Raw genomic sequence first — 26,590 nt, 5'->3', positions numbered from 1 at the left:
TTAATGCCGTACTGTGTAAAATCCCAAGTAAAGCATTATAATTTCCATAGAGAAGTGAGTGGTGACCCTCTCATAGATAGAAATCGCTTTAAAATGCACCGTTATTATGCAAATTATTCAAATATAAAAGTGTCGTTTTTGCTGAACTGATAAAAGTTTAAACCCATCGTTCATTTGATGCTTTTTTCTGATTTAGAAATGTTGTTTCCTCGTCACGAACGGACCTGGAGTTGTGTTTTTTTGTTTCATTCGCACATGTTTAACACACAAACCCTGCAGAAAACACTCCGTTCCACCTTGTGATGTCATCATGTGGTGATACAGGAAGTGCTCCACTGTGTTTTTAAACTCCACACACCTTCACTAGAATTTCAGTTCAAAAAATTGCCAATCTCTGCTGAAAAAAATGCGAACGGCAGCTGTTAACTTGGAAAAACGACCACTTGATGACATCACAAGGTGGAACGGAGCATTTTGAGCTTAGTAACTGACGAATAATAAAGTGTTACTCAAACATAACACAACAAAACACAACTGCAGGTCTGTTTTTGAGGAGGTAAAAACATTCTAACACGGTTTAAAGCTTCACACGAGTCCATTTTGCGTGATATAAAACCTTTAATAAAGTCCTTAAACAATTAGCCTCTTATGGTCCATCTAAGAACGTTTTATGAGTAAGAGGAACTCGCCGTAATTAATGGAGATAAGAGACGCACGGGGCGGACTGTCTAAACTTCTGGTTAATGTTTAACTGCCCTGCCTTTTGTCCGTGGGAGGAGGGAAACGGCGTGTTGGCTCATACTTTGGTCACAGAAGGTTGAAACTACAGGATTAGAGCTCCAAACTGCACGAACGAGCAAAGAATTCAACACTATGGAGCGACACGGACGTTGAGGAAAGTTACATCGATGTTTACACTGAAAATATAGGATTTTTTAAAGAGGAATTCCTTCGGCGTGGCTTTCCAAGTGGAGTTTTTGGACGTCATCCGAAACTAAACTGATAACAGCTCGATCAATCGCTGGTAAATCAGTGCTTTCCAAATGTCGACAATGAGCGAAGACGTGGAAGAATATGAAATCGCCGAAGAGAAAGACTGGAGAGAACTGGAGCCCAATTATTCCCTGAAGGTTTTCCTGACTATTTTGTACAGTCTCATTTTGGTGACTGGAATTGTGGGTAATTCAATAACAATCCGAGTTACGCAAATTTTGAAACGTAAAGGATATTTGCAGAAAAACGTCACCAATCACATGGTTAGCTTAGCGTGCTCCGACTTGCTCGTGCTGCTAATCGGGATGCCGGTGGAGTTGTACAGCGCAATTTGGTTCCCGTTTTCCTCCACATCTGGGAACGCTTCGTGCAAAATCTACAGCTTCCTTTTTGAAGCGTGCAGCTACGCCACGATCCTAAACGTGGCGACGCTTAGCTTTGAGCGCTACGTGGCTATCTGTCATCCTTTCAAGTTCAAGGCGCTGGGAGGGAAGAGGACGTCGGGGCTGATCACGTTTGCGTGGTTGGTGTCCGTGCTCGTGGCTTTACCGCTGTTGGTCGCTACGGGAACGCAAGGTCACATCCCGATTCGCCAAAACACGCCCGCTCAGAATCTGACTTTCTGTACGAACCTGAGGGATAAATGGGTGATGTTTCGAGCGAGCATCTTCGTAGCGTTTCTAGTTTATCTGATCATACTCGTGGGTGTGGCGTTCATGTGTAGAGCCATGATCGTGGTTTTGAGAAGACCGTTGAGCTCAGTGGACAGAGAGGCTAACGCTAGCTACGCCGCGCCCAAACACGAAAGTCCCAAAGTGAAAACGGCTCGGAAGCAAACCATCATTTTTCTGGGTGAGTCTGAATCTTATTTTTATTAAACTGTGGACGCTTAACCTTGTGTTGTCACGTATATTTACCACCTGCTGTCTCCATGGAGATGTTAATGCTTTACCAGGAACATTCCACACTATGGCATTAAACACATCTGTCTCCATGGAAACAAGAAAGTGACACCGCCAGGCCAAGTTACAGGTCAGATCTGTGGACAGGTGCAGTGGGTGTAGATGCACTTGCAACTGAATAGATGCAAGGTACAAAAGTTTAAAGCCACACTATGGAACATTTCAGGCAATGCAGTAACATCTCCATGGAGGTCGGCAGAAAGGTTACACAAGAAACCTTTAATAACCATGTTCATTTAGCACAGAATCAAATATGTTTACACTATTTTGTTCACCAGATTATACGTAAAATGCACACAGAATACTGCACAGATGTAATACTTTATGTGTATATTCTGTGTATATTCTGTGTATATTCTGTGTATATTCTGTGTATATTCTGTGTATATTCTGTGTATTTTCTGTGTATATTCAGACCTGCTGAGTTTAGTTGGTGACTGTTCTAAGTGTTTGGACATGTGATGTATTTTAGACTCACTGCTCTGGGTCTGTCGAGCTCTTGACCTCAAACTTTAAACACAAATCTGTAAAAAGTATTTGTTTATTCCACCTGTGGGCAACAAATGATGATAAAGAAACTTTACCTCACACAGGTCCAGAGGAAAATGCACAGTGCACATGAATATTATGTCTGTTTGGATTTTAATGATGAAATTGTGCGTCAAATAAAGGCACAACTTTTGTAGAAGTGAAAAATGAAAATACTTTGGCCTCAGTGTAGATGTGGTCTCAGTGTGTGTGTCTGCTCTGTGCTCTGTGTCTCCTGTGGGATTTTAAATGTATCCGTCTCCATGGAGACAAACGGGTGACGCCGCAGGGACAAGTCTCTTTATGTATTAAAAACACATGTACCTGAATATGTGCAAGATGCACGAGATTAGGCAGAAACTGATTAAATCGATTTATCAAATTTGAGGTTTAAATCGATTTCAATTTTTTATTTTCCTCATTTTCTTGCACTGGAAATGACACTGAGAAACAAGAAAGACTCACTGTAGTCACAGGGACCAGAGGGACCAGAGGGACCAGAGGCTCCTCACTGTAGTCACAAGGACCAGAGTTCAGCATGTGCACTTACAGACCTGACTGCGTTCGTACAGACCTGACTGCGTTCGCACAGACCTGACTGCGTTCGCACAGACCTGACTGCGTTCGCACAGACCTGACTGCGTTCGCACAGACCTGACTGCGTTCGCACAGACCTGACTGCGTTCGCACAGACCTGACTGTTTTCAAATCAGTGAATCGTTTAATGCAGTATTTTGTTTTGTCTCATTCATAAAACATTCTTCCCAGTGGCTTCAGTTTGATCACTGCTGACGTCTTTTCAGTTTGGTCCATTTTCTGCACTTGGTGGAACATTATTAGTACAGAGAGAGAAATTATTATTGGAGAAAAAAATCAACTTTTATTTTCAGGCAAAATGGCCCAGCCTTGGATAAGTTTAATGCAGCAGTGTGGAACATTTCACATATATGTACACACAGTAATGATCTGATATTTGTGTTTAGTTCAGGGCTGACACCTTCAGCTCCTTTAACACTCCAGGTCTGTGTGACCTCTGTGTGACCTCTGTGTGACCTCTGTGTGACCTCTGTGTGACCTCGTGTGACCTCTGTGTGACCTCAGCGACAGAACAGAGTGAGTCACATCAGTTTAACGTCGTTTTTATCTGTAGCATCGTGTCCTAACTGTATAGATTTGTTTTCATTCAAATATTCTGTATTTCTGAGCCTAAGCTTCGTCTTTACGTTGCTCGGACACTTCTCTAAACTTTTAACGCATCTGTAGGTTTCATAATAATAAAAGATTAGAACTGTTGCCATAGTAATTATAAATTTAAAACCTTTCTGGGCTGACACGTCCGGGCCGTGTGGGGAAGCATTCAAATGTATTTTGTAACGTGCTGTTACATGGTCTAATCAGAGTACTGTATTCTGAATACTTAGAATACTTTTACATTGAGTTGCATTATATTTTAGTGAAAAAATCCTACATAGAACAAAACTGTTTAATTTTTGTTTTCAGTTACTTCTCAGCACTGGGCATAGGCTGGAATAGGCTCGGGTAAATCTGGCAAATTTACAGAAATGTGTCTCTGGAATGAAAGAAAAAAGAAAGAAAGAAAGAAAGAATGAATACATAAATAAATAAATACATAACAACATTAATATAACATAACTTAAACATAACATAACCTAACATGAACATAAACATAACATTAACACAATATAATATAAATATAACATTAACGTAACCTAACATTAACTTAACATAACATAAAATAAACATAATATTAACATAACAAAATAAACATAACATAAACAAAACATAACATAACTTAAACATAAGATAACCTAACATTAACTTAACATAATATAGACATAACAACATAACATTACCTTAACACAAAATTAACTTAACATTAACATAACAGTAACATAACTTGTGTGTGTGTGTGAATGTGTGAGTGGTTCCGTGATGTACAGTGTCTTGAAGGTGAAAAAGTAATAGTATATTACTTTTCCCAAATACTTGAGTTATTTCTTGGACCACTACTTTGCTCTTGTGCAGTGTTTTGGCTCCTCCTCTGTAAACTCGGTCTAAAGCTCCAGTCGTGATCTCACATGAGCAGGACACACTCCCACAGGGCGTCTCTCCTCTTTAAAATGTGTAACACTTTCACTTGAGACTCTCTTAATCCCATTGGCTGTGACTTTGTGCAGTAATTAAAAGCAGAGGACGTTCTTTTCGCCGGCCGCACACGAACAAGACACCGGGTTAATTACCTTGTAGAGTTTTTTTTTCTCTCTTTTTTTTAGTTGAGAACGGCATTTGTGAAGTGAATATTAACAATGTTTTGGTGCTTCCAGACCTTTACCCCCGACAGACGCACTTGAGAAACGAGGTTAAACAAGGTACAAGGTGTTGGGTTTGAGGTATTCCGTCTGTGGGGTACAGGAGTATGAACAATTTGGACAGTTGTCGATAGCAATTAAGAGTTTAAGAGTTTATTGTTGTGTATTAACTGTCCTAACAGCAGCATGTAGAGGCTGAACAACAGGGGTCCCAGGATTGACCCCTGAGGCACACCACAGGTCAGGGACATTTTATCTGAAACACATTTTCCAATTTCAACAAAGTACTCCCTTTTGTATAAATACAAAATAAACAAAATAAATGAAATATGTCAGTGTTTTAAAAGTGTGGGATCATGTCACTGCGACTGTGACAAAACCACTCGAAAAACACTCAAACTTTCCCAAAATGAAGGCGTTTTACACGACATTTCAAAACAGTAAACACTCGACTGACTGATGTGAGCTGCTCTTCAGGCGTCACAAATCACAAATCATAAATCACAAATCATAAATGATAAATGACGTAACAGTGTTTTTCAGGCGTTCGTTAAGTGAGGATTATATTTATTTAGTGTGTTATTGTTTATCTGAAAATACTCGACCAGACGAGTTCATTTTAAATGTTCAGTGACACTTTCAGGAACTTGAACCAGTTTATATCACATGACCTGAGCTCCTCCTCCACACACTCCCCCTCTCTGTCTCTCTCTCTTTGTCTCTGTCTCTCTCTCTTTGTCTCTGTCTCTCTCTCTTTGTCTCTCTGTCTCTCTCTCTTTGTCTCTCTCTCTGTCTCTCTCTCTGTCTCTCTCTTTGTCTCTCTGTCTCTCTCTTTGTCTCTCTGTCTCTCTCTTTGTCTCTCTGTCTCTCTCTTTGTCTCTCTGTCTCTCTCTTTGTCTCTCTGTCTCTGTCTGTCTCTCTCTGTCTCTCTCTGTCTGTCTCTCTTTGTCTCTCTGTCTCTGTCTCTCTCTTTGTCTCTCTGTCTCTCTCTTTGTCTCTCTCTCTGTCTCTTTCTCTCTTTCTGTCTCTTTGTCTCTCTTTGTCTCTGTCTCTTTTGGTTTCTGTCTCTCCCTCTCTCTCTGTCTGCCCATGTCCTTCTTTCTGCCCTGTCTCTGTTGCCCCTGTCTTTGTCACCACTGTCCCTGCTCCCCCCTGTCCTGTTCCTTGTCCTGGTCCATTGTTACCGCTGTCCTGGTCCCTGTCCTTGTCCTGTCCCTGTCCTGATCCCTGTCCCTGCTGTACCTGTCCTGTCACTGTCCTGATCCCTGTCTCTGTTGCCCCTGTCCTAGTCTCTGTCCTGTCCCTGTCCTTTCCCTGCTCCTGTCCCTGTCCTGTCCCTGTCCTGGTCTCTGTCCTGGTCCCTGTCCTGGTCCCTGTCCTTGCTGTCCCTGTCCTGTCCCCTGTCTCTGTCCCTGTTCCCGTCCTGTTTCTGTCCTGGTCCCTGTCTATGTCTCTGTCCCTGTTCCCGTCCTGTCTCTGTCCTGTCTGTCCCTGTCCTGTCCTGGTCTCTGTCTCTGTTCCCGTCCTGTCCGTGTCCTCTCCCTGTCCTGTCTGTCTCTGTCCCTGTCCTGGTTTCTGTCTCTGTCCCTGTCTCTGTCCTGTCCCTGTCCTTTCCCTGCTCCTGTCCCTGTCCTGGTCCCTGTCTCTGTCCCTGTCCCTGTCCTCTCTGAGTGGCAGGTGAGTGTGTTTTGGCCCAGAGCTGTGTTGTTTAAAGGCAGATTGCTCAGAGACATTTTGGGCTGTGAGACTCGAGGGACGGGGGCCAGAGGACATAAACTCTAAATGAAAATAACGCTTCAGTATCAGTGTTTTTTAAATGTGGATTTATTCATGGCCCGAGGGAAAATGTACGTTTCATCGTTGGATAAACAAACTTGAGACAGTTTTTAACTTGGGTTTGTACTGTACATTTTCTTCAAAGTTTCATAATCAAATAAAATCCACTCACATTTTTAAATCAGTAAAACTCGATGAACTCATTTCTCTGTTCATGCACATCCAGGTCTGTCCAGGGGGGGGCAGTAGTGATTGATGGAGTTGTAAACACACTCGGGTTAGAGGTTCAATCGCTGCTGTCGTTGAGCAAGACACTTCCTCAGGTCGTGTTAGAGATGTAAAACACACCGAACACACACATGGGCTAGGGAGAAGCTCTACATGTATGTCTATGACGGAATCTTCAGCAGTTACCGTGGCGACACAACGCACACGTGAGCAGGAAGTACCAAGAACGTTTTAAGATTGTTTAAAAACGGCAGAGAAAATACAAAACTGATTCAAACGAGACTTTTTCAGGAGAAGGTGATCAATATGAAAAAACGGAGACGGTGTGCGCGTTTGTGCGTTTGTGCGTTTGTGTATTTGTAAAAAGTCAGATTAAACTCATGATTCACAAGTTGAATCCGTGTTTATATAAATACACTGTTTTCTGGGACTTTTTCTGCATGGATATTTGTTTTTGAGCTCCCCCTGCAGGTGTAGTGTTGTGAGTGCAGTGTGTGTCGGATACACAGACATACACAATAGTTCTGAGAGATTTTGCCACGCCCCCTTTGTATTCGACCAATCGTTCGGCAGCACGTGTTTGACCGAGAACCATCTACAGATCATCTTGTCTTTTATACACTGGTCCCTGGTTTATCGTGGGGGTCATGTTCTAAAAATAACCCGTAATAGACAAAATCCGCTTTATTTTTTAATTTATTCTCTCTGTTTTTGTCTGTAAAACCCCTCACCACACACTTTATACACTTTTCTCACACAGGCGTTAACATTTTCTCACATTTCTCTCCTCAAATCCTCTGTACCGCAACAATAAATAGGAACCGATATTATTATGAAGAAAGTAAATAATGGGACAGAAACTTTATTTACTCATTAAATACAGTTCTGTGCAGGTTTAACATATCGTTTTGCAAAGTTGGTCCTTTTAAAATAATTCCGTGTTACGCATGTTGCAGAGTTGGCTGAAAAACATCGTCTTAAGCCCAATTAAACACTGACCCTTTGTGACTGAAGCGCACCAGTTTTACACTTATTAAACAAAAGAGATTAGACCAAATAAAGTACAAACCTTGTTATCTAAATCTGCAGTTGGACCAAACAGTGCAGCCCTCCTGAGAGAACAGAAACTTTATCAAACAACGTACTTTTTCGTTTTTTGAACAATAGCTCTGTGGTGTCAGACACATTTACGGGAGCAATGAGAAATCCTTTTGTTTCTGGATGGTCAACGAGCAAAACACTCAGCGCAATATAGAAGCACCAAGAACAATAGTGTGGATGAACAGCTGGAACGAAACGTAGCACTTATAAGTTTGAATGAAATCTTGAAAAGTACAAAAAAAAAAACAATAACCTTTTGATTCACAACAGGTTTTCTCTTCAATTTCTCTACATGCAAAGCTCACAATTGGTTTTCAATCATTGCAAGCAGCATAATCATAGACTAACCAGCAGATTAGCAGGGGGCTGGTTAGCAACAAAGCGCTACCACGGGAAATCAAATCTGCTGCTTGTGCGAGCGCAAGCGAAATCCGGAAAAGAAGGAACCTGATTGGTCTGATAATATTGTTCATGTCTTGATTCATGCACAAAATAGTGAAATAAAAACAGCACAGAGTAGGACCACAGAGCAGGACCAGGACCACAGAGCAGGAGCAGGACCACGGAGCAGGACCACGGAGCAGGAGCAGGACCACAGAGCAGGACCACGGAGCAGGACCACAGAGCAGGACCACGGAGCAGGACCACAGAGCAGGAGCAGGACCACAGAGCAGGAGCAGGACCACAGAGCAGGAGCAGGACCACGGAGCAGGACCACGGAGCAGGAGCAGGACCACAGAGCAGGAGCAGGACCACGGAGCAGGACCACAGAGCAGGAGCAGGACCACGGAGCAGGACCACAGAGCAGGACCACGGAGCAAGACCACAGAGCAGGACCACGGAGCAGGACCACGGAGCAGGAGCAGGACCACAGAGCAGGACCACAGAGCAGGACCACAGAGCAGGACCACGGAGCAGGACCACAGAGCAGGACCACGGAGCAGGACCACAGAGCAGGACCACGGAGCAGGAGCAGGACCACGGAGCAGGACCACGGAGCAGCACCACAGAGCAGGAGCAGGACCACGGAGCAGGGCCACAGAGCAGGACCACGGAGCAGGACCACGGAGCAGGAGCAGGACCACAGAGCAGGACCACAGAGCAGGACCACAGAGCAGGACCACAGAGCAGGACCACAGAGCAGGACCACAGAGCAGGACCACGGAGCAGGACAAACCTCTGTCCTAATGTGGGACGGACCAACCGTGGAAAAAAGTCTCATATCATAAGTTATTTTACCTTATTTTAACAACTACATCAAATCAATAACATCTGCAGCTTTTTACCATCTCACACTCTGAAGTCTAAACCGTGACTAAACCAGGACTAAACCTGGACTAAACCTGGACTAAACCGGGACTAAACCGGGACTAAACCGGGACTAAACCGGGACTAAACCGGGACTAAACCGGGACTAAACCGGGACTAAACCGGGACTAAACCTGGACTAAACCTGGACTAAACCGGGACTAAACCGGGACTAAACCGGGACTAAACCGGGACTAAACCTGGACTAAACCTGGACTAAACCGGGACTAAACCGGGACTAAACCGGGACTAAACCAGGACTAAACCAGGACTAAACCAAGACTAACCCAGGACTAAAACAGGACTAAACCAGGACTAAACCAAGACTAACCCAGGACTAAACCGGGACTAAACCGGGACTAAACCAGGACTAAACCAGGACTAAACCAAGACTAACCCAGGACTAAACCGGGACTAAACCAGGACTAAACCTGGACTAAACCAGGTCTAAACCAGGACTAAACCAGGACTAAACCAGGTCTAAACCGGGACTAAACCGGGACTAAAATGGGACTAAACCGGGACTAAACCGGGACTAAACCAGGACTAAACCAGGACTAAACCAGGACTAAATCGGGACTAAACCGGGCCTAAACCGGGACTAAACCAGGACTAAACCTGGACTAAACCAGGTCTAAACCCATTGAATCAGTGGTTCAGTTTTATGCAGCTAAAACCTGGACCATGCTTCTGCTTGACCTAAATGGAGCGTGCTTCTCTCTGATTGGTTCATGCACCTGTCAATCGTAGCCTCTGAAATCGGGGACACGGTTCTAGACCCACCCGTCTGAGTAAAGTCTTGTCAAAGATGCAGGTAGAGCGAACATTTTAAGAGCAGAATAAGGAGGCGGCCCGCAGTTGTTACAAAGAAAAGGTCCCAGTTTTTCAATAAAAAGCGATGAAAGTGAAGTTGCACCTACGCTCACTTCCTGTTTTGAACGCGGCGGCGAGGAGGTTAGCTCCACTTACAGTCTCTACGCATAATAAGAACTGGATTATCTTGTATGAACTGCTTTATGTTTGACACTCTCACAAACACTCTGTTACAGCTGCATTGACTTGTGTAATCCCTGTGTGACCGGATCAGGTTTTAAAGGACGATAATGACCAATCAGCTCCTCGTGTGAGCTCCCGAATCAATTCAAAGTCACATTCTGAGGATTTGAACCTAAAATTACCCACGCTCTTTCTCCCGTCTGCTGCGGGAGGGAAATGACTATTTTCTTCCATCGAAACGCATTTTGAATGAGATTTAATTCAAGAGGGTTTGGAGAAACAGGATGAAAGATAAATGAGACGATTGTGTGAACAGATGCAAACCGTGTACGCACAGACAGGACGGAACAATGTGGAATCAAGTCCATGAACGTAAAAGGCACATGTTTTTGTTCCAGGATTAATCAAATGACATAAACATGGAGATTTTTGGTTTCAGATTCTTCTTGGTTTACCACTGTTTTCCCTATTGTGTCTAATTTGATCCCCAACAGTAAAAAACACAGACTGTTTATATAAATGGACAGAGCTAACCTGCTAGCCGCCATATTCCAAACAGGAAGTGATCATGTGCGCACTTCCTGCTCCGTCGACTCTGGCTCCAATTCACTTTCTATATACACTCACCTGAAGGATTATTATGAACGCCAGACTAATACGGTGTTTGACCTTTCACCTTCAGAACTGCCTTAATTCTACGTGGCTTTGATTCAAGGAGCTGATTCTTTACAAATGTTGGTCCATATTGAGGAGCATCTTGCAGTTGATGTAGATTTGTGGGATGCACATCCAGGGCATGAAGCTCCCGTTCCACCACATCCCAAAGATGCTCTATGGGGTTGAGATCTGGTGACTGTGGGGCCAGTGTAGTTCAGTGAACTCATTGTCATGTTCAAGAAACCAATTTGAAATGATTGGAGCTTTATGACATGGTGCATTATCCTGCTGGAAGTAGAGGAGGAGGATGGTACATGGTGGTCATGAAGGGATGGACATGGTCAGAAACAATGTTCAGGTAACCTGTGGCATTTAAACGATGCCCAATTGGCACTAAGGGACCTAAAGTGTGCCAAGAAAACATCCCCCACACCATTACACCACCACCACCACCACCTGCACAGTGGGAACAAGGCCTGATGGATCCATGTTCTCATTCTGTTTACGCCAAATTCTGACTCTACCATTTGAATGTCTCAACAGAAATCGAGACTCATCAGACCAGGCCACATTTTTCCAGTCTTCAACTGTCCAATTTTGGTGAGCTTGTGCAAATTGTAGCCTCTTTTTCCTATTTGTAGTGGAGATGAGTGGTACCCGGTGGGGTCTTCTGCTGTTGTAGCCCATCCGCCTCAAGGTTGTGTGTGTTGTGGCTTCGCAAATGCTTTGCTGCATTCCTCGGTTGTAACGAGTGGTTATTTCAGTCAACGTTGCTCTTCTATCAGCTTGAATCACTCGGCCCATTCTCCTCTGACCTCCTCGCCCTCAGGACTGCCACATACTGGATGTTTTTCCCTTTTCACTCCATTCTTTGTAAACCCTAGAAATGGTTGTGCGTGAAAATCCCAGTAACTGAGCAGATTGTGAAATACTCGGCCCGTCTGGCACCAACAACCATGCCACGCTCCAAATTGCTTAAATCACCTTTCTGTCCCATTCTGACATTCAGTTTGGAGTTCAGGAGATTGTCTTGACCAGGACCACACCCCTAAATGCACTGAAGCAACTGCCATGTGATTGGTTGATTAGATAATTGCATTAAGGAGAAATTGAACAGGTCCTAATAAAACTTTAGGTGAGTGTGTAAACTGTCTCCTCTCTCTGTCTCTGCTGCTTCAGACTCATTCTGGTCTTAAATGTTCGTATTAACCCTCTACATGATCCTGGGGTTTTTATTTCACTATTGTGTCTGTAAATCAAGATATGAACATTAATAACAGACAAATCAGGCGCCTTATTTCTTCTTTATTTGTCCTGGACCATGTATAAATTCATTAATCTTACAAAAGAAAAGATGATTTGTTCAGATTTTGCTGCTGTTTCTTTCCGTGTTCAGTCTCTGTGCAGTGAACTCACATTAAAACACACATTTCATTACAATTACATTATAAAACAAACAGTTCATTATTGACATCAGCAGGAAAATACAATAAATGTCCCCAAGTCCAATACATGATGTTTCCTTCAGTCCAAAATAATGTAAAAATCCTTCTGTGCACATTTTTACAGTGAAACAAATGACCCAGACTCATGTGACACATTTGATTATATAAAATGTACTTTTTCTAGTCAAATGTTTCAGATCCACAGACAGTTTCAGAGTCTGGAGCTGATTCTCTGATGTTTAAATGAAAAGTGGACAGAGCAGAGGCCCAGGATCTGTTTGGACCTGTGCAGTTTCACAGAGACACAGTGGATCTGGAGTTTGTTCAGGACAAAGTTTAATACGTTTTTTTGGTTTAGATGAACATAGAATATTTCAGTGGTGATAATGAAGTGTTTTTTATCGAGTGTCTTTAGTGGGATCAGTAAAGGGATCATCATGTGAGAGCGCCCTCTAGGGTCAGGCTGTTCTTCACGTGTCTCAGGGAAGAGACGTTGTATCGGATTGAGTTGTGTACTTTTTAAATATGATTTCTGAAAGACAAAATCTGGTCCAAATGAACCTCTAGATCAGGAGCGTCAAAGTCAATTTCAAAATCAGCAAAATGGTTCACCTCAAATTTGCAAAGATATAAAAAAATATGTCTGTGTAACTGCGTAACTCCTGATAAACTGACATTTTAAGACACATTTAAATTTACCTTGTCACGGGCCACATAAAATAACTTGGCGGGCCGCGTTTTGCCCCCGGGCCTTGAGTTTGACACATGTGCTCTAGATACTTTGCCTCTGTTACAATATTTATTTTTACTCCTCGATGAGCTTCATTTGGAGCTGAAGCTGTGGGGACGTCACACTCACTCATATATTGTCATTTGTTCAGTTAAAATACAGAAAAACGAGACAAAAAAAGTCCCTCAGATTATGACAATGTGACTCTCTCTTTTCACCAGATTATTTATACCAACCATCCCAAACCAGGTGTGTCCCAGTTTTGTTTGGAAAATCTGGTCATCCCATCTGTGCGTTTCAGTTCAGCTTCAGTTTCAACACAAACCACATGTAAAGATCGATATTCCAAGAAGCGCACGATTAAAACACTTCACACGTTTAGAAAAAAAGGCAGAAAAATAAAAGTGACAGTTGCAGTTTGACCTGGAGTAAAAGTACTGCGTGCAAATTTAAGGTATCTGTACTTTCTGAAGGAGATTTGAATGTGGATACTTTTACTTTTACTTCACTACATCTGAGAGCAGTATCTGTACTTTCTACTCCACCACATTCTTGAGCAGGACTGAAGTGTTTGAGACCTGCTGGGGGTTTATTTTTCACACGCTCGAAGTTAAATACACAAATAAAAACAGCTGGAAAAAAAACATTGATTTAATTGTCGCAGTTGAACAAAATCCAGCTCAAATCTTCAGCAAAATCGTTACATTTGCAGCTTTATAAGACCTAAAAACCTGCGTGAAATACTTTTACTTTTACATTTTTAAACAGGTATTTTAATACTTTTACCTAAGTAGATTTTTTCATTTGATACTTTTTACAAAATTGTACTTCTACCACTGTCTATTTTTCATTTGTTTTCTTATTTTTTTCTTATTTTTTCTGCCCAAACACAGGGAGAACGTGCAAACTTAACGCAGTTTAAGACCAGACTGAAAACTCGCCTCTCCTCCCTGGTATTTAACACGAACTCGACAGGATGTGTGGGTGTTTTATTGTTCTTTTGCGGATTTGTGTTTGACTGAAGCTCATCGAGGCCAGAGCAGTTATGGAGGTGAATTTGGAGACAAGTTCCATATTAGGAATTCCGACTGCGAGTATCATAGCAACCAAAGAGCCAATCCAGAGCGACGCCACACCGCCTCACGTTAGCTCTTATTTTATTAGATTCAAACTGAAGTAAACCTCTCAAGATATAACAAATATTTCTTCATTTAAAGTAGGACTGATGCCCACAGGAATATCCTTGTTCACAAAACAAAACACAACTGTTAAAATTTTTACTTAACTGTGTCTGTAAATTTTAATATTCACTGGTCCATGTTTTATCTCGGGGGTTATGTTCTAAAAATAACCCGTAATAGGCAAAATCTGTGAAGTATCATCTTTATTTTTTACATTATTCTCTCTGTTTTTGTCTGTAAAACCCCTCACCACACACTTTATACACTTTTCTCACACAGACATTAACATTTTCTCACATTTCTCTCTCGTTTAAACTCTCTCAAAGTTCAAACCTTCGTCGGCGTCTTTGTCGGTGCAGAACGTTTCATCGACATTGTGGGTTTTGTCGGGGAGAAAACAAATTGCAAACGTACAGCACTTCAGAGTCACACTGAGATCCAACGTTTATGTAAATTTGTCTGAACACATTCTGTACTGGACAGGAGACACGGCACGGAGGAGACTGATGGACAATGGTCTACAGTCCAACAGCCAATCAGGACGCACGACACAATGGTCTACAGTCCAACAGCCAATCAGGACGCACGACACAATGGTCTACAGTCCAACAGCCAATCAGGACGCACGACACAATGGTCTACAGTCCAACAGCCAATCAGGACGCACGACACAATGGTCTACAGTCCAACAGCCAATCAGGACGCAGAACACGATGCACATTTTTTCCTCTTGATGTGATGCAGATGTGGTTAATGTGACATTTTTCTGCTGAACTCCTCTGGTAGTCGAACCCCAGACCTCCTCGCTGCGAGTCGACAGCTCTGTTCACTCTCTGAGCCACATAGTGATAAACCATCAATTTATTATTAGTTGTGTCTCAGTTTTTGGTCTCATTTTGTCGTTGAATAATCCCCGCGCACACTTACTCTGATTGTGGCATTTTCAGATGTGAATGTCAGGAGCCATAACCTTTAATAGTCTCATTCAGGAGTTGAGAGTCTAATTAAGCAACAAATTAAAGTGCTCTTTAGGGAACAATGAGAACAGCATAAAGCAAACTCAAACTGGACATTTTAAAGCGTCGCGTTCAATGGATTTAGTCTTTATACGTTTAGTTTTACATTGTTTTATCTATTTATTCAAAAAAATATTCATCATTTTACAAATCCATAAAATCGCCCAGTGCTTAGTTCATTCGGGATTTAACTGAATTCCTGTGTGTTTTGTTTCATTCTCACATGTTTAAGAACATCTCCCAAGCTCAAAATGCTCTGTTCCACCTTGTGATGTCATGAAGTGAACAGCTCCTTTTACCTTTAGTTCAAAACAAATCAGCGACTCTTTAGGTTTAAAATGATCCAAATGATTCTAGAAATGAAGGTGTGTGGAGTTTAAAAACACAGTGGAGCACTTCCTGTATCACCACATGATGACATCACAAGGTGGAACAGAGTGTTTTCTGTTTCAGTGCAGCGCTGTAAGTTGTTGTGTGCTCCTCTGTGTCTTTTATTGTTTATTTATTGTGTGAAGTAGTTGGTTTTATTTCACTCTGTGCAGAACTTTATAAACGACGTGTGTTTGTAAAATATGTCACAGAAATGAAGTGACTGAGACACATCAAGACTGGGACTAAACCAGGACTAGAACAGGACTAAACCAGGACTAAACCAGGACTAAACCAGGACTACACCAGGACTAAACCAGGACTAGAACAGGACTAAACCAGGACTAAACCAGGACTAAACCAGGACTACACCAGGACTAAACCAGGACTAGAACAGGACTAAACCAGGACTAAACCAGGACTAAACCAGGACTAAACCAGGACTAGAACAGGACTAAACCAGGATTAAACCAGGACTAAACCAGGACTAAACCAGGACTAAACCAGGACTAGAACAGGACTAAACCAGGACTAGAACAGGACTAGAACAGGACTAAACCAGGATTAAACCAGGTCTACATCAGGACTAAACCAGGACTAAACCAGGACTAGAACAGGACTAAACCAGGACTAGAACAGGACTAGAACAGGACTAAACCAGGACTAGAACAGGACTAAACCAGGACTAAACCAGGACTAGAACAGGACTAGAACAGGACTAGAACAGGACTAAACCAGGACTAGAACAGGACTAGAACAGGACTAAACCAGGACTAAACCAGGTCTACATCAGGACTAAACTGGGCTCAAACCAGGACCAAACTAGGCCAAATATGAATGCACCTTTAGTCTGGATGTTGGTTTGGTTTAGTCCAGATTTAGTTCCAGGTTCAGCATTAGATTAAATTTGTGGGAAATGTAAGTCTTTGTTAGGCCAATTGAAAATTTGATGGTGATTATTACTACTACTACTACTACTACTACTACTACTACTACTACTACTACTACTACTACTACTACTACTACTACTACTACTGCTACTACTACTACTCCTACTCCTACCTAACCCAAACATAACCCTGTTCCTGTTCTGGCAGGTCTGATCGTCGGTTCTCTGATGGTGTGTTGGCTCCCAAACCAGATCCGTCGTCTCATGATGGCGGCCGTGCCCAAATCCCGCTGGACCGTTTCATTTTTCCACGTTTACATCATCCTCCACCCGGTCGCGGACACGTTCTTCTACCTGAGCTCCGTCATCAACCCTTTCCTCTACAACCTCTCGTCCAAACAGTTCAGGGAGGTGTTTCTACAAGTGCTCAAATGTCGCTTAACCATCGAACACGTCAACAAACGGACCGTGCCCGGCTCCCGAGCGGCGTCCGCCCGATCGATACAGCCGCTCCTGCTCAAGTCGCTGAGGAGGAGTAAAGGCAATAACGCCACGGGGAAGGACAGTCACAGAACACCACCCACTTTTACAACGTTTCAACAGCACAGTGACTCAGGGATCGAGTCTGAAACGCCGCAGTCGCTCAATCTGACCGAAGACACTGAAACGAGCGACAAAAATAAACCCCCAGAGTCTGAAGTTTAATGTTTTTAAGATGTTTTTAAAGGAATGTTAAAGGTGCAGTGTGTAGCTTTTCTGGTAGAGGGTCTGCCGCCCATTTGTCACCATGGAGATGTTATTGCTTTGCCTGGAATCTTCCGCAGTATGGCATTAAACGTCTTGCATTTCAAATCCAGTCAAATCAACCTTTTTTTTTTTTTTAATTCAAGTTTTTTATAGGGAAAGTAAAAATAAATAAATAAACAAATAAATATATTAATAATAATAATAATAATAATAATAATAATAATAATAATAATAATGCAATCAATATACAAAGTAGTTACATAAATAAGACAACAGACATAAAAAATAGATAAAAAAAAAAAAAAAAAAAAAAAAAAATATATATATATATATATATATATATATATATATATATATATATATATATATATATATATATATATATATATATATATATATATATATATATATATATATATATATAAAATAAATACATAAATAATAAATAAATAAAACAAATAAAAATAAATACATAAAAAAATTATAAATAAATACATAAATAAAGGAGGGGGCAAGGTCCCACTGGAGGAGCTGGAGGACGTGTCCAGAGTGAGGGATGTCTCGGAGTCCCTGCTTAGACTACTGCCCCGTGACCTGGCCCCAGATAAGAGGAAGAAAATGGATCAAGAACAAAATATAAAATAATAAACTGAGCTCCTCCACAGGCTGTTCCATAGACGAGGGCCGTAGCACTGGAAAGACACCTCGCCGTGAGTGTGTGTCCTGAGGAGGGTCCAGGAGCCCGTGACCCGAGGAGCACAGGGGTTCATCGGGTAAAAGCAGTTCTGAAAGATAAGAACGTCCAAGACCATTAAGACATTCAAAAACCATCCTGAAACACACAGAGAGCCAGTGCAGTGCGTTTAAGAGCGGTGTAACATGGCCCCGCCCTCTGAGTCCGGACACGGGCGGCTGAAGTTTGGAGTAAACCTGAGATCTTCTTTTTGAGAGCAGGGCATTAGAGGAGTCTGTTTGGTGATAAAAGCATGTGTCAGCGTCTGTGTGATGGACGAAGAGAGAATGGGGCAGACTCTAACGTTTTTAGGTGATTAAAAAACTATTTGTGGTGATGTTCTTAGGGTGAGGGATAAAAGTCTGAGGTTTTTCACTTGTGGAGATGGGCTAAAAGGCTGCGCTTGAGCCTCAGGACTGATGACCCACTACAGCTGGAGTTGGATAAAGAGTTTTCTACCGTCCATGACTTAATATCTAAAACACAGTTAAAAAGAGAATTTACTGTTTTAATGCTCAAAAACACCTTGAAAAACACACGACCGCCTCTCCACAGACACAGATCTGACCTGTAACTTTGCCTGTTGGCGTTACCTGCTGATTGAGACTTTTAATGCTGCAGTGTGGAACATTCCAGGCAAAGCAATGACATCTCTATGGAAAAAAAAAGTGTGAAAAGTTGCACAGTGCACCTCCAGGTTTGGTCTGAAAGCAAAAAACTACCTATTTTTTCAATGACTTTGGTGAACTGTTGATAAAATGTAAACCTCACGCTAAGAAATATGCAGCTTACAGACGTAACTCCAGCAGAAATGATCAGAGAAGGAACTTTTTTATTTGAATTCGTGAAAAAATGGAAAAAACTGGCGCCATGGAAAATAACAATAAACTTTTTTTTTAAATGTAAACCTCAAAATGCCATAAACTTGTCAAAAGTCAAAACCCACACATTCAATTCAACTTTTATGGTGGTGGGTTTGCCGTCTGCTCGTCTCCATGGAGATGTTATCGCTCTGCCTCAAATGTTTCACAGTTTGCACAGAAAACACATTTTTATTGCCAAAATACAGTATTACCTTAAAAAACACACATGCGCCTCTCCACAAATCTGACCTGTAACTAGACCGATGTATAGTGGCATCATCTACACGTCGCCATGGATTTAATGCCGCACTGTGCAACATTTTAGGCAAAGTGATAGGTTACATAGTGTACCTTTAGCTTTTAATTGAAGTTATATTATGTTTCCATCATCCATTTCTTGGTGTTTTGATGTTAAGGATGAGGCACTTTTTCGTTTTTATATTGTTCTTCGATTCATTCACGTCCATCTTAAATAAACTGACTAATTATTCCAAATGAGTTAAAGTTGATTGGCGGCAGATGAAGTGCGGGCGTCTGGTGAGGACTCTGGGTAAACCGCAGTGCCTCCGCTCGTCCTTGTGCTGTGTGCAGAGAAACAAACCAAAGCAAACGTCAATATTTGTGAGGATCTGACACAGGATCTGACACAGGCTGAGGAGAGCTCTGAGGCTGCACGTTTAAGGACACCTCTGTCTGGAGGAGACTCAAGAAGAGCTCAAGAGGGACAGGGACACACTGAGGATATGCAACGTAATGAAAAATGACCACTGTTACCATAGAGATTAAGCATTTAAGGCAAGTTTATTTGTACAGCACTTTTTATACATAAAGTAATTCAAAGTGTTTAAGAAAGACATTAAAATCACACAAATCAAAACATAATCACAAATAATCATCATAAAATTAACATTAAAGGAGAAAAGTGCAGAATAAAACCCTTTCAGTCACATGCACATATAAACAGAACAGTTTTGAGTCTGGATTTAAACATTGTCACAGTCGAGGTCTGTCTCACATCTTCAGGAAGAATGTTCCAGGTTTTAACTGCACAAAACTCAAACTCTGATTCTCCATGTTTAGTCCTGACTCTGGGACCAGCAGGAGGCCGGTCCATCTTATTATTAACATTATAAACTCACTTTTCCACAGTGGAGCTCCGTCTCCCTGCGTGCCGCTGAGCTGCAGGTCCACTCCAGTGTCTCCAGACGTTTTTAAACACACTGCAGCTTTAAGTGTCCAGACGCACAACAACAGAACAATGTGCAGCGTTTCTCAGGAGCTGTGAGTGGAATTGGACATAATATGACATAGAACAGAGGATATTTTTGTTTACATGTTTATGAAAATAAAATGAATTCACTTTTCTGAGCATGTTTAGGCCCAACGCTGTAAAAACTCTATCCAAGTCATAAACAGTTCAGAAGTTCTATTACTGGTTCTTTACTTATAAATGGACATGTTTTATTTTTTATTCTGCTGTTTCTTATGTCAGATTGTAAACACATACAACTGTAACTGGAGTGATGTTCTGCTTAAGGACATAACAGTACACACTCAGATGGGACGCAAACTAGTGACCTTCCAGATACTTAAAAAAACACTGCACCACTGTCACTCAAAACTCACATAACAGGTTTAAAATTACAGGCTGAAAAACTCCAACAAAACTTTTATTTTTTAATTTGAGATGTTCACAAAATGCTTGATGTTAAAAGTCTGCAGTGCAAATACAAAGGTTTGAATGGGCGGGTGTTTTATTTGACACATGGACCGAGAGTCCAAGGTCTTTAAGAGTAAAGATAATTATTAGATAAGACAGAATATGCAGTAAAAACAACACTATTATTTATGGAGGTTGTATACTACACTCTGAGAACTGTCTAAATTGCACAACGGGTTCGATTAGACTAATACAAATGAATGACAACACCTTTATTTTGTTAATAAATTTTAAAGTGTTGCTGACGGAGGGAGGGGTCTAGAACTCAGCGCTCGCTCTCCTGTATTTTTGTCATTTTCTTCTCAACTTTGTTCATTTCTGTGTAGACTCCGCACACCCGACCGGGCGACAGGGGAGAAGCACTTGATCTGAAAGGTTAAGAAAACTCATGACATGTCTGGGGTGAGGGAAGTCTGGGAGTCCCTGCTTAGACTGCGGCCCCCGAGACCCAGTTAATCTTTATAATCTTTATATTTTTCTAGTCCTTGTCCCTGTGTTTTAACTCATAAAACACTGGTGTAAACTAATTTTGCAGGTACATTGGGGTTTAATTGTAAATGTTTGTTTTTTTATATGTTGTGATTGGTTGATTACTTTTAAGGGGCTGTCCTAAATCTGAGGAAGGTCAGAGGGACCGAAACGTGTGAATAAAAGTGAGTCAATAGTGAGACAGTGTGTGGGAGTTTTCTTGACATTTTTCATCTTTTTCCCCACTGCCGCTTCACTGATGTAAAACTATAATAAATATTTAGCACAGGAGTGATCCCACCAAACCAAGACATAACTAGAAAAACATGAACATCTTTAAACCAAATGTACCCAGGTCTGATCTGCCCCAGAGTCACGGCCACATGCCCCAGTACCACTTCATAAATGCACTCATTGAATTGCATCACTTGTTGTTGTTTTTTTTCCTACAGAATAAACCGGGTTTGTCTCTCAGTCCACCTTTGATACTGTAACATTTATTATTTATAGAAAAACATCAGGTGTGAAACTCCAGGCTGTTGATCTGAACGGCCCAAAGGAGAGAGAGTTTCAACATAAACACGAGACGATCTGACTCGATATCTGCTGTTTTACACTCTCAAATGTGCACAACTATAAAGACAAATCAAAACTGTGTATATGGAAAAGTTTTCTTTGAGTCCCCAACCTTTTTTGTACCATGGACCAGAATAATGCAGGTTTTATTTTCACCGCTTTATAGATTTTTTTTTTTTAGTTTATGAATTTGTTTGAGTTGTTTTGGAGTTTTTTATTTACCAAATACCACCTAATGTAATGTATTTTCCCACGTCTGCTACTGCGTTTACTCCTGTTGTCCTTGTGCTGTTTTTATTCGGTGCTAGTGGTGAACAAAAAATGAATTCTAACCTAATAATAAAAAAAACCAACCATATAACAGGACTATTCCAACTCTAAACGTCTAAAAACCAGGCGAATATCACAGTTCTAAGAAAGTACCACAGTTATAAACACACAATGAAGGAATCCACTGTTGATTTTGTCAGTTTTTATTAATAACATGTTGATCCCGAACATGAAGCGTCTGAAAATCTGCACCGCAAAACCAAGACTGTGTCACAATAATCCACACGGCTCCTCCTCTGTTCACTGTCCCAGCAGAGAAAACATCACTGTCACAAAAATGTCCCGTTCAATGAGACTTTCTGCTCTAAAATAGTGTCGGTACATGATTATTTAATGCTGTGTAAAAGCTGTGTAAGAGGAAGTGATCTGCCAAAAAAGAAGAGCTCAGTTTTCAGTCTCGGTTCTTGTGAGTTTAGGATTATATGAAAAGATCCGCAGGTTTTTACCGCCTGTATTGTCACTGTGAGTCCAAACTTTACTGTGATTGGCTGAATGCACCTGTCAATCATTCACAGCATGACAGAAGTTGACCAATAGGAGGAGTGGGCGGGGAAAAGTGTTTGTTCAAGCACAGAAACGCACTTAAACACTCACTAGCTAGCTTACGGCGTCTCCAAGCTAACACTCACTTTTATTAAAATGAGAAAATATCAAATAAATAACGTATTTAAATTCAAATTAATTAAAGTGAAGACTACCCAGTTAACTTTAAATGTTTTGACTACAGTTTGTGGAGTTGTCTGGATATTTGTTATGCCTCGCCATTAGCATTAGCGTTAGCATTGAGACACAAACATGTCTCTTTCTAAACGCTGAAGTTTTAATTTTCTTTGTGTAGTTTTCACATTTTGTCAGTGACATCCATGTGACTTATGTTTAAAGATTTATTCATTTCAGTGCGACTCCTTAAAGAGACAAAACAGGACAGGAAGTAGTGATGCTAACGGTGAGGCTGCCGAGTCTACTGGGATTTGACGCTATAGTTTATCATGACAGGTTTGATTTTTGAACCTCATATTGCCGATCTCTACTGTCTCTTCCCATTTCAAGCTACAACTGTCCTGTCCAATAAAGTCGTCTTTTAAAAACCCAGTGACCGTTTTATCTTAATCAAACAAACAAAAAAAGTTCAATAAGTCAATCACACGTATCCATCCACGTCCTAAAAATAACCCGCAACAGGCGAAATCTGTGAAGTATCAGCTTTATTTTTACATTATTCTCTCTGTTTTTGTCTGTAAAACCCCTCACCACACACTTTATACACTTTTCTCACACAGACGTTAACATTTTCTCACATTTCTCTCTCGTTTAAACTCTCTCAAAGTTCAAACCTTCGTAGGCGTCTTTGTCGGTGCAGAACGTTTCATCGACATTGTGGGTTTTGTCGGGGAGAAAACAAATTGCAAACGTACAGCACTTCAGAGTCACACTGAGATCCAACGTTTATGTAAATTTGACTGAACACATTGACAGTGATGGACAATGGTCTACAGTCCCTTAGCCAATCAGGACGCAGAACACAATTCACACTCATACGCTGTAAAAAGCATGTAAAATTGCACACAAAAAAAACAAAACAGTGAGATCGCCAAAGGTGAACCGCGATACAGCGAGGGACAACTGTAACAGAAACTCCAACCACAAGATTCATAGCAACCAAAGAGCCAATCAGGAGTGAGGCTGGTGATTCTGGTTTAGCGGGGAGCGGACGAATAGCAACGCTGTCAATCAACTTGTTGCTAACGCTAGCGGGAGCAACTTCAGTGAAAGAGGGCAGCTCATTGATCTGTTATTAATGTTCATATATTGATTTATGGACAAAATAGTAAAACAAAAACAAAAACAGGATCATGTAGAGGGTTAATACGAACATTTAAGACCAAAATGAGTCTGACAGACGCAGGGACAGAGAGAGGGCACAGTTTTTCAAAAAAACAAAAAACAAAAATAAAATAAAAATTAAAAAAGTCAAAATAACAAAAAAACAAACAAAGCCCTCAAAATTACAAAAAATAAATAACGAAAATAAAGCAAATAAAAAAACAAAAAAATAATAAAATAAAAATAAACACAAACAAACAAAAAGTAAAAAAAACCCACATAAAAATAAACTCAAAATAACAAAAAATAATAATAAAAATAAGTAAAAAACAAAAACAAAACTCAAAATAACAAAAACAAACAAACAAAAAGTTAAAAAAAAACAAAAAAACTTAAAAAGTAAACTCAAAATAACAAAACAAAAAAAGTAACCCCAGGATCATGTAGAGGGTTAATACGAACATTTAGTCGGAAGTGCGCCCATGATCACTTCCTGTTTGGAATACGGCGGCTAGCAGGTTAGCTATGTCCATGTCCGTCACACGCATTGTATGAAAAAAAGAAAAAAAAAAAAAAAAAGGCAAGCTCTGAAGTCACCTGATGCTGTGAATGAAAATCAAGTTGACAAGAAGCTTCAAAACTGTACAAAGCATTGAAAACGTTGAGTATGATGCATGTAAATATGTTGGCACCACTTTATAATAACTACACCTTAATTAGTCTTAATAAAACATGAACAAAGACTTAATCCATGATGAACAGTCTGTTAAGAAAGATTCAGGCTCGGTTAGTTGGTGTTTGCATTTAGGGGGGTTCATTAAATCGTAGCTAAGCCTGAATCAAGCTAAGATAAGATAACCTTTATTTATCTCACAAAGAGGAAATTACAGGGTTGCAACATAAAGTTCAAGGACAACAGGAGAACATGCAAACAAAATCAAGATATATAACCATTAGAACAACAGGCACAAGCAAACACTGTCCCAGCAGAGAAAAGCTACAGGGCCACGAAACTACTCACACTTTGCAGCTGATGTCATCAACATTCCTGGGGGTGTGATGCTAACTGTAAGCACTGCGCTGTCTGAAGCTCTGTTACTCAAATTAAACTTTAATCTGAGTTTTATTTTAACACAATCTGACCAGAAAGAGCTGATTTACTTGGAACGACAACAAGTGAGATGATTTGTGCGGTTGAACGAGTCTCTCATGTGTTACCTCACAGTCACAAGCTAGCTAGCATTAGCATTAGCAGTCACTCCTTTTTTGTTGAAAATCAATCACCTAAACAGAACCATGAACGCTCCGACTGATCACAGGCTCCAGAAAATGTCTTGTTTAAACCCATTTTGAATTTTAGTTTTCAGACTATTTTAAAACTTTTTGGAGCGTTTGCTACGTGTGCATCGTGTCACCATGGTAACGGCTCAGGCCCGGGTCAACAGGGGTGCAAAAGAGTCCAGTACAGCGGTCCCTCGCTATATCGCGGATCACCTTATGCGGTTTCGCTGTTTTGCGGATTTTTTTTGGGGCGCAATTTTGCATGCTTTTTTTTTTTTTTTACAGCATATGAACCTGCATTGTGTCGTGCGTCCTGATTGGCTGTTGGACTGTAGACCATTGTGTTCTGCGTCCTGATTGGCTGTTGGACTGTAGACCATTGTGTCCTGCGTCCTGATTGGCTGTTGGACTGTAGACCATTGTGTTCTGCGTCCTGATTGGCTGTTGGACTGTAGACCATTGTGTCCTGCGTCCTGATTGGCTGTTGGACTGTAGACCATTGTGTTCTGCGTCCTGATTGGCTGTTGGACTGTAGACCATTGTGTTGTGCGTCCTGATTGGCTGTTGGACTGTAGACCATTGTGTTGTGCGTCCTGATTGGCTGTTGGACTGTAGACCATTGTGTTCTGCGTCCTGATTGGCTGTTGGACTGTAGACCATTGTGTCGTGCGTCCTGATTGGCTGTTGGACTGTAGACCATTGTCCATCAGTCTCCTCCGTGCCGTGTCTCCTGTCCAGTACAGAATGTGTTCAGACAAATTTACATAAACGTCGGATCTCAGTGTGACTCTGAAGTGCTGTACGTTTGCAATTTGTTTTCTCCCCGACAAAACCCACAATGTCGATGAAACGTTCTGCACCGACAAAGACGCCTAAAAGGCCGAGGAAAATGCTAACCATCGCAGAAAAAGTTGGACTTCTGGACATGCTGAAGGTAGAAGTTCCGCGGCTGTAGGGGGCGACATTAGGGAATAAATTAATCTACGGTTTATCTCATAAAGAAGGAGGAAAATAACATGAGGACGACAGCAGCAATAAGTTTGAACAAAGAGCAAAAAGGGACGAAACTGCAAGAAGACCATCGTGTGGAGTCTGCGTGGTCAGACGGACTTTGAAATACACCTGAGTCACTATTAATGAATTAAACATGAGAGAAATGTGAGAAAATGTTAACGCCTGTGTGAGAAAAGTGTATAAAGTGTGTGGTGAGGGGTTTTACAGACAAAAACATAGAGAATAATGTAAAAAATAAAGCTGATACTTCACGGATTTCGCCTATTGCAGGTTATTTTTGGAACATAACCCCCGCGATAAACCAGGGCCCACTGCACAGCCTCAGTTAAACACGTTTGCACCTCCATTTCAGGGGCGTAGGTCAATGCCACTTTATGGAGGCACGTCACGTTTGCACCTTGAAACTCGACTCCACCCTCAGGAGGTCTGGTCTGCACCCGGGCCACCTGTAACTGCTCAACATTCCACCATAGGGATACATGCAGAACACCCCCAGTGCAAAGTATCAGTTATGTACAATATCAT

General features: G+C 41.3%; 1 protein-coding gene across 1 annotated transcript; it reads left to right on the top strand.

Moving 5' to 3' along the window:
- Positions 1 to 805: 805 nt before the first annotated feature.
- gpr39 (G protein-coupled receptor 39) lies at positions 806 to 17,368 on the top strand. Its single transcript, XM_033987575.2, has 2 exons — positions 806 to 1,845; positions 16,718 to 17,368. Exons 1-2 carry the CDS (start codon positions 1,044 to 1,046, stop codon positions 17,212 to 17,214), a joined length of 1,299 nt encoding a protein of 432 aa, XP_033843466.1. The 5' UTR covers positions 806 to 1,043; the 3' UTR covers positions 17,215 to 17,368.
- The last annotated feature ends 9,222 nt before the right edge of the window (positions 17,369 to 26,590 follow it).

Source organism: Periophthalmus magnuspinnatus, chromosome 21 (assembly GCF_009829125.3).
Source record: "Periophthalmus magnuspinnatus isolate fPerMag1 chromosome 21, fPerMag1.2.pri, whole genome shotgun sequence".
Lineage (NCBI taxonomy): Eukaryota > Metazoa > Chordata > Actinopteri > Gobiiformes > Gobiidae > Periophthalmus > Periophthalmus magnuspinnatus.
This window is presented reverse-complemented; position numbering and strand designations above follow the sequence as displayed.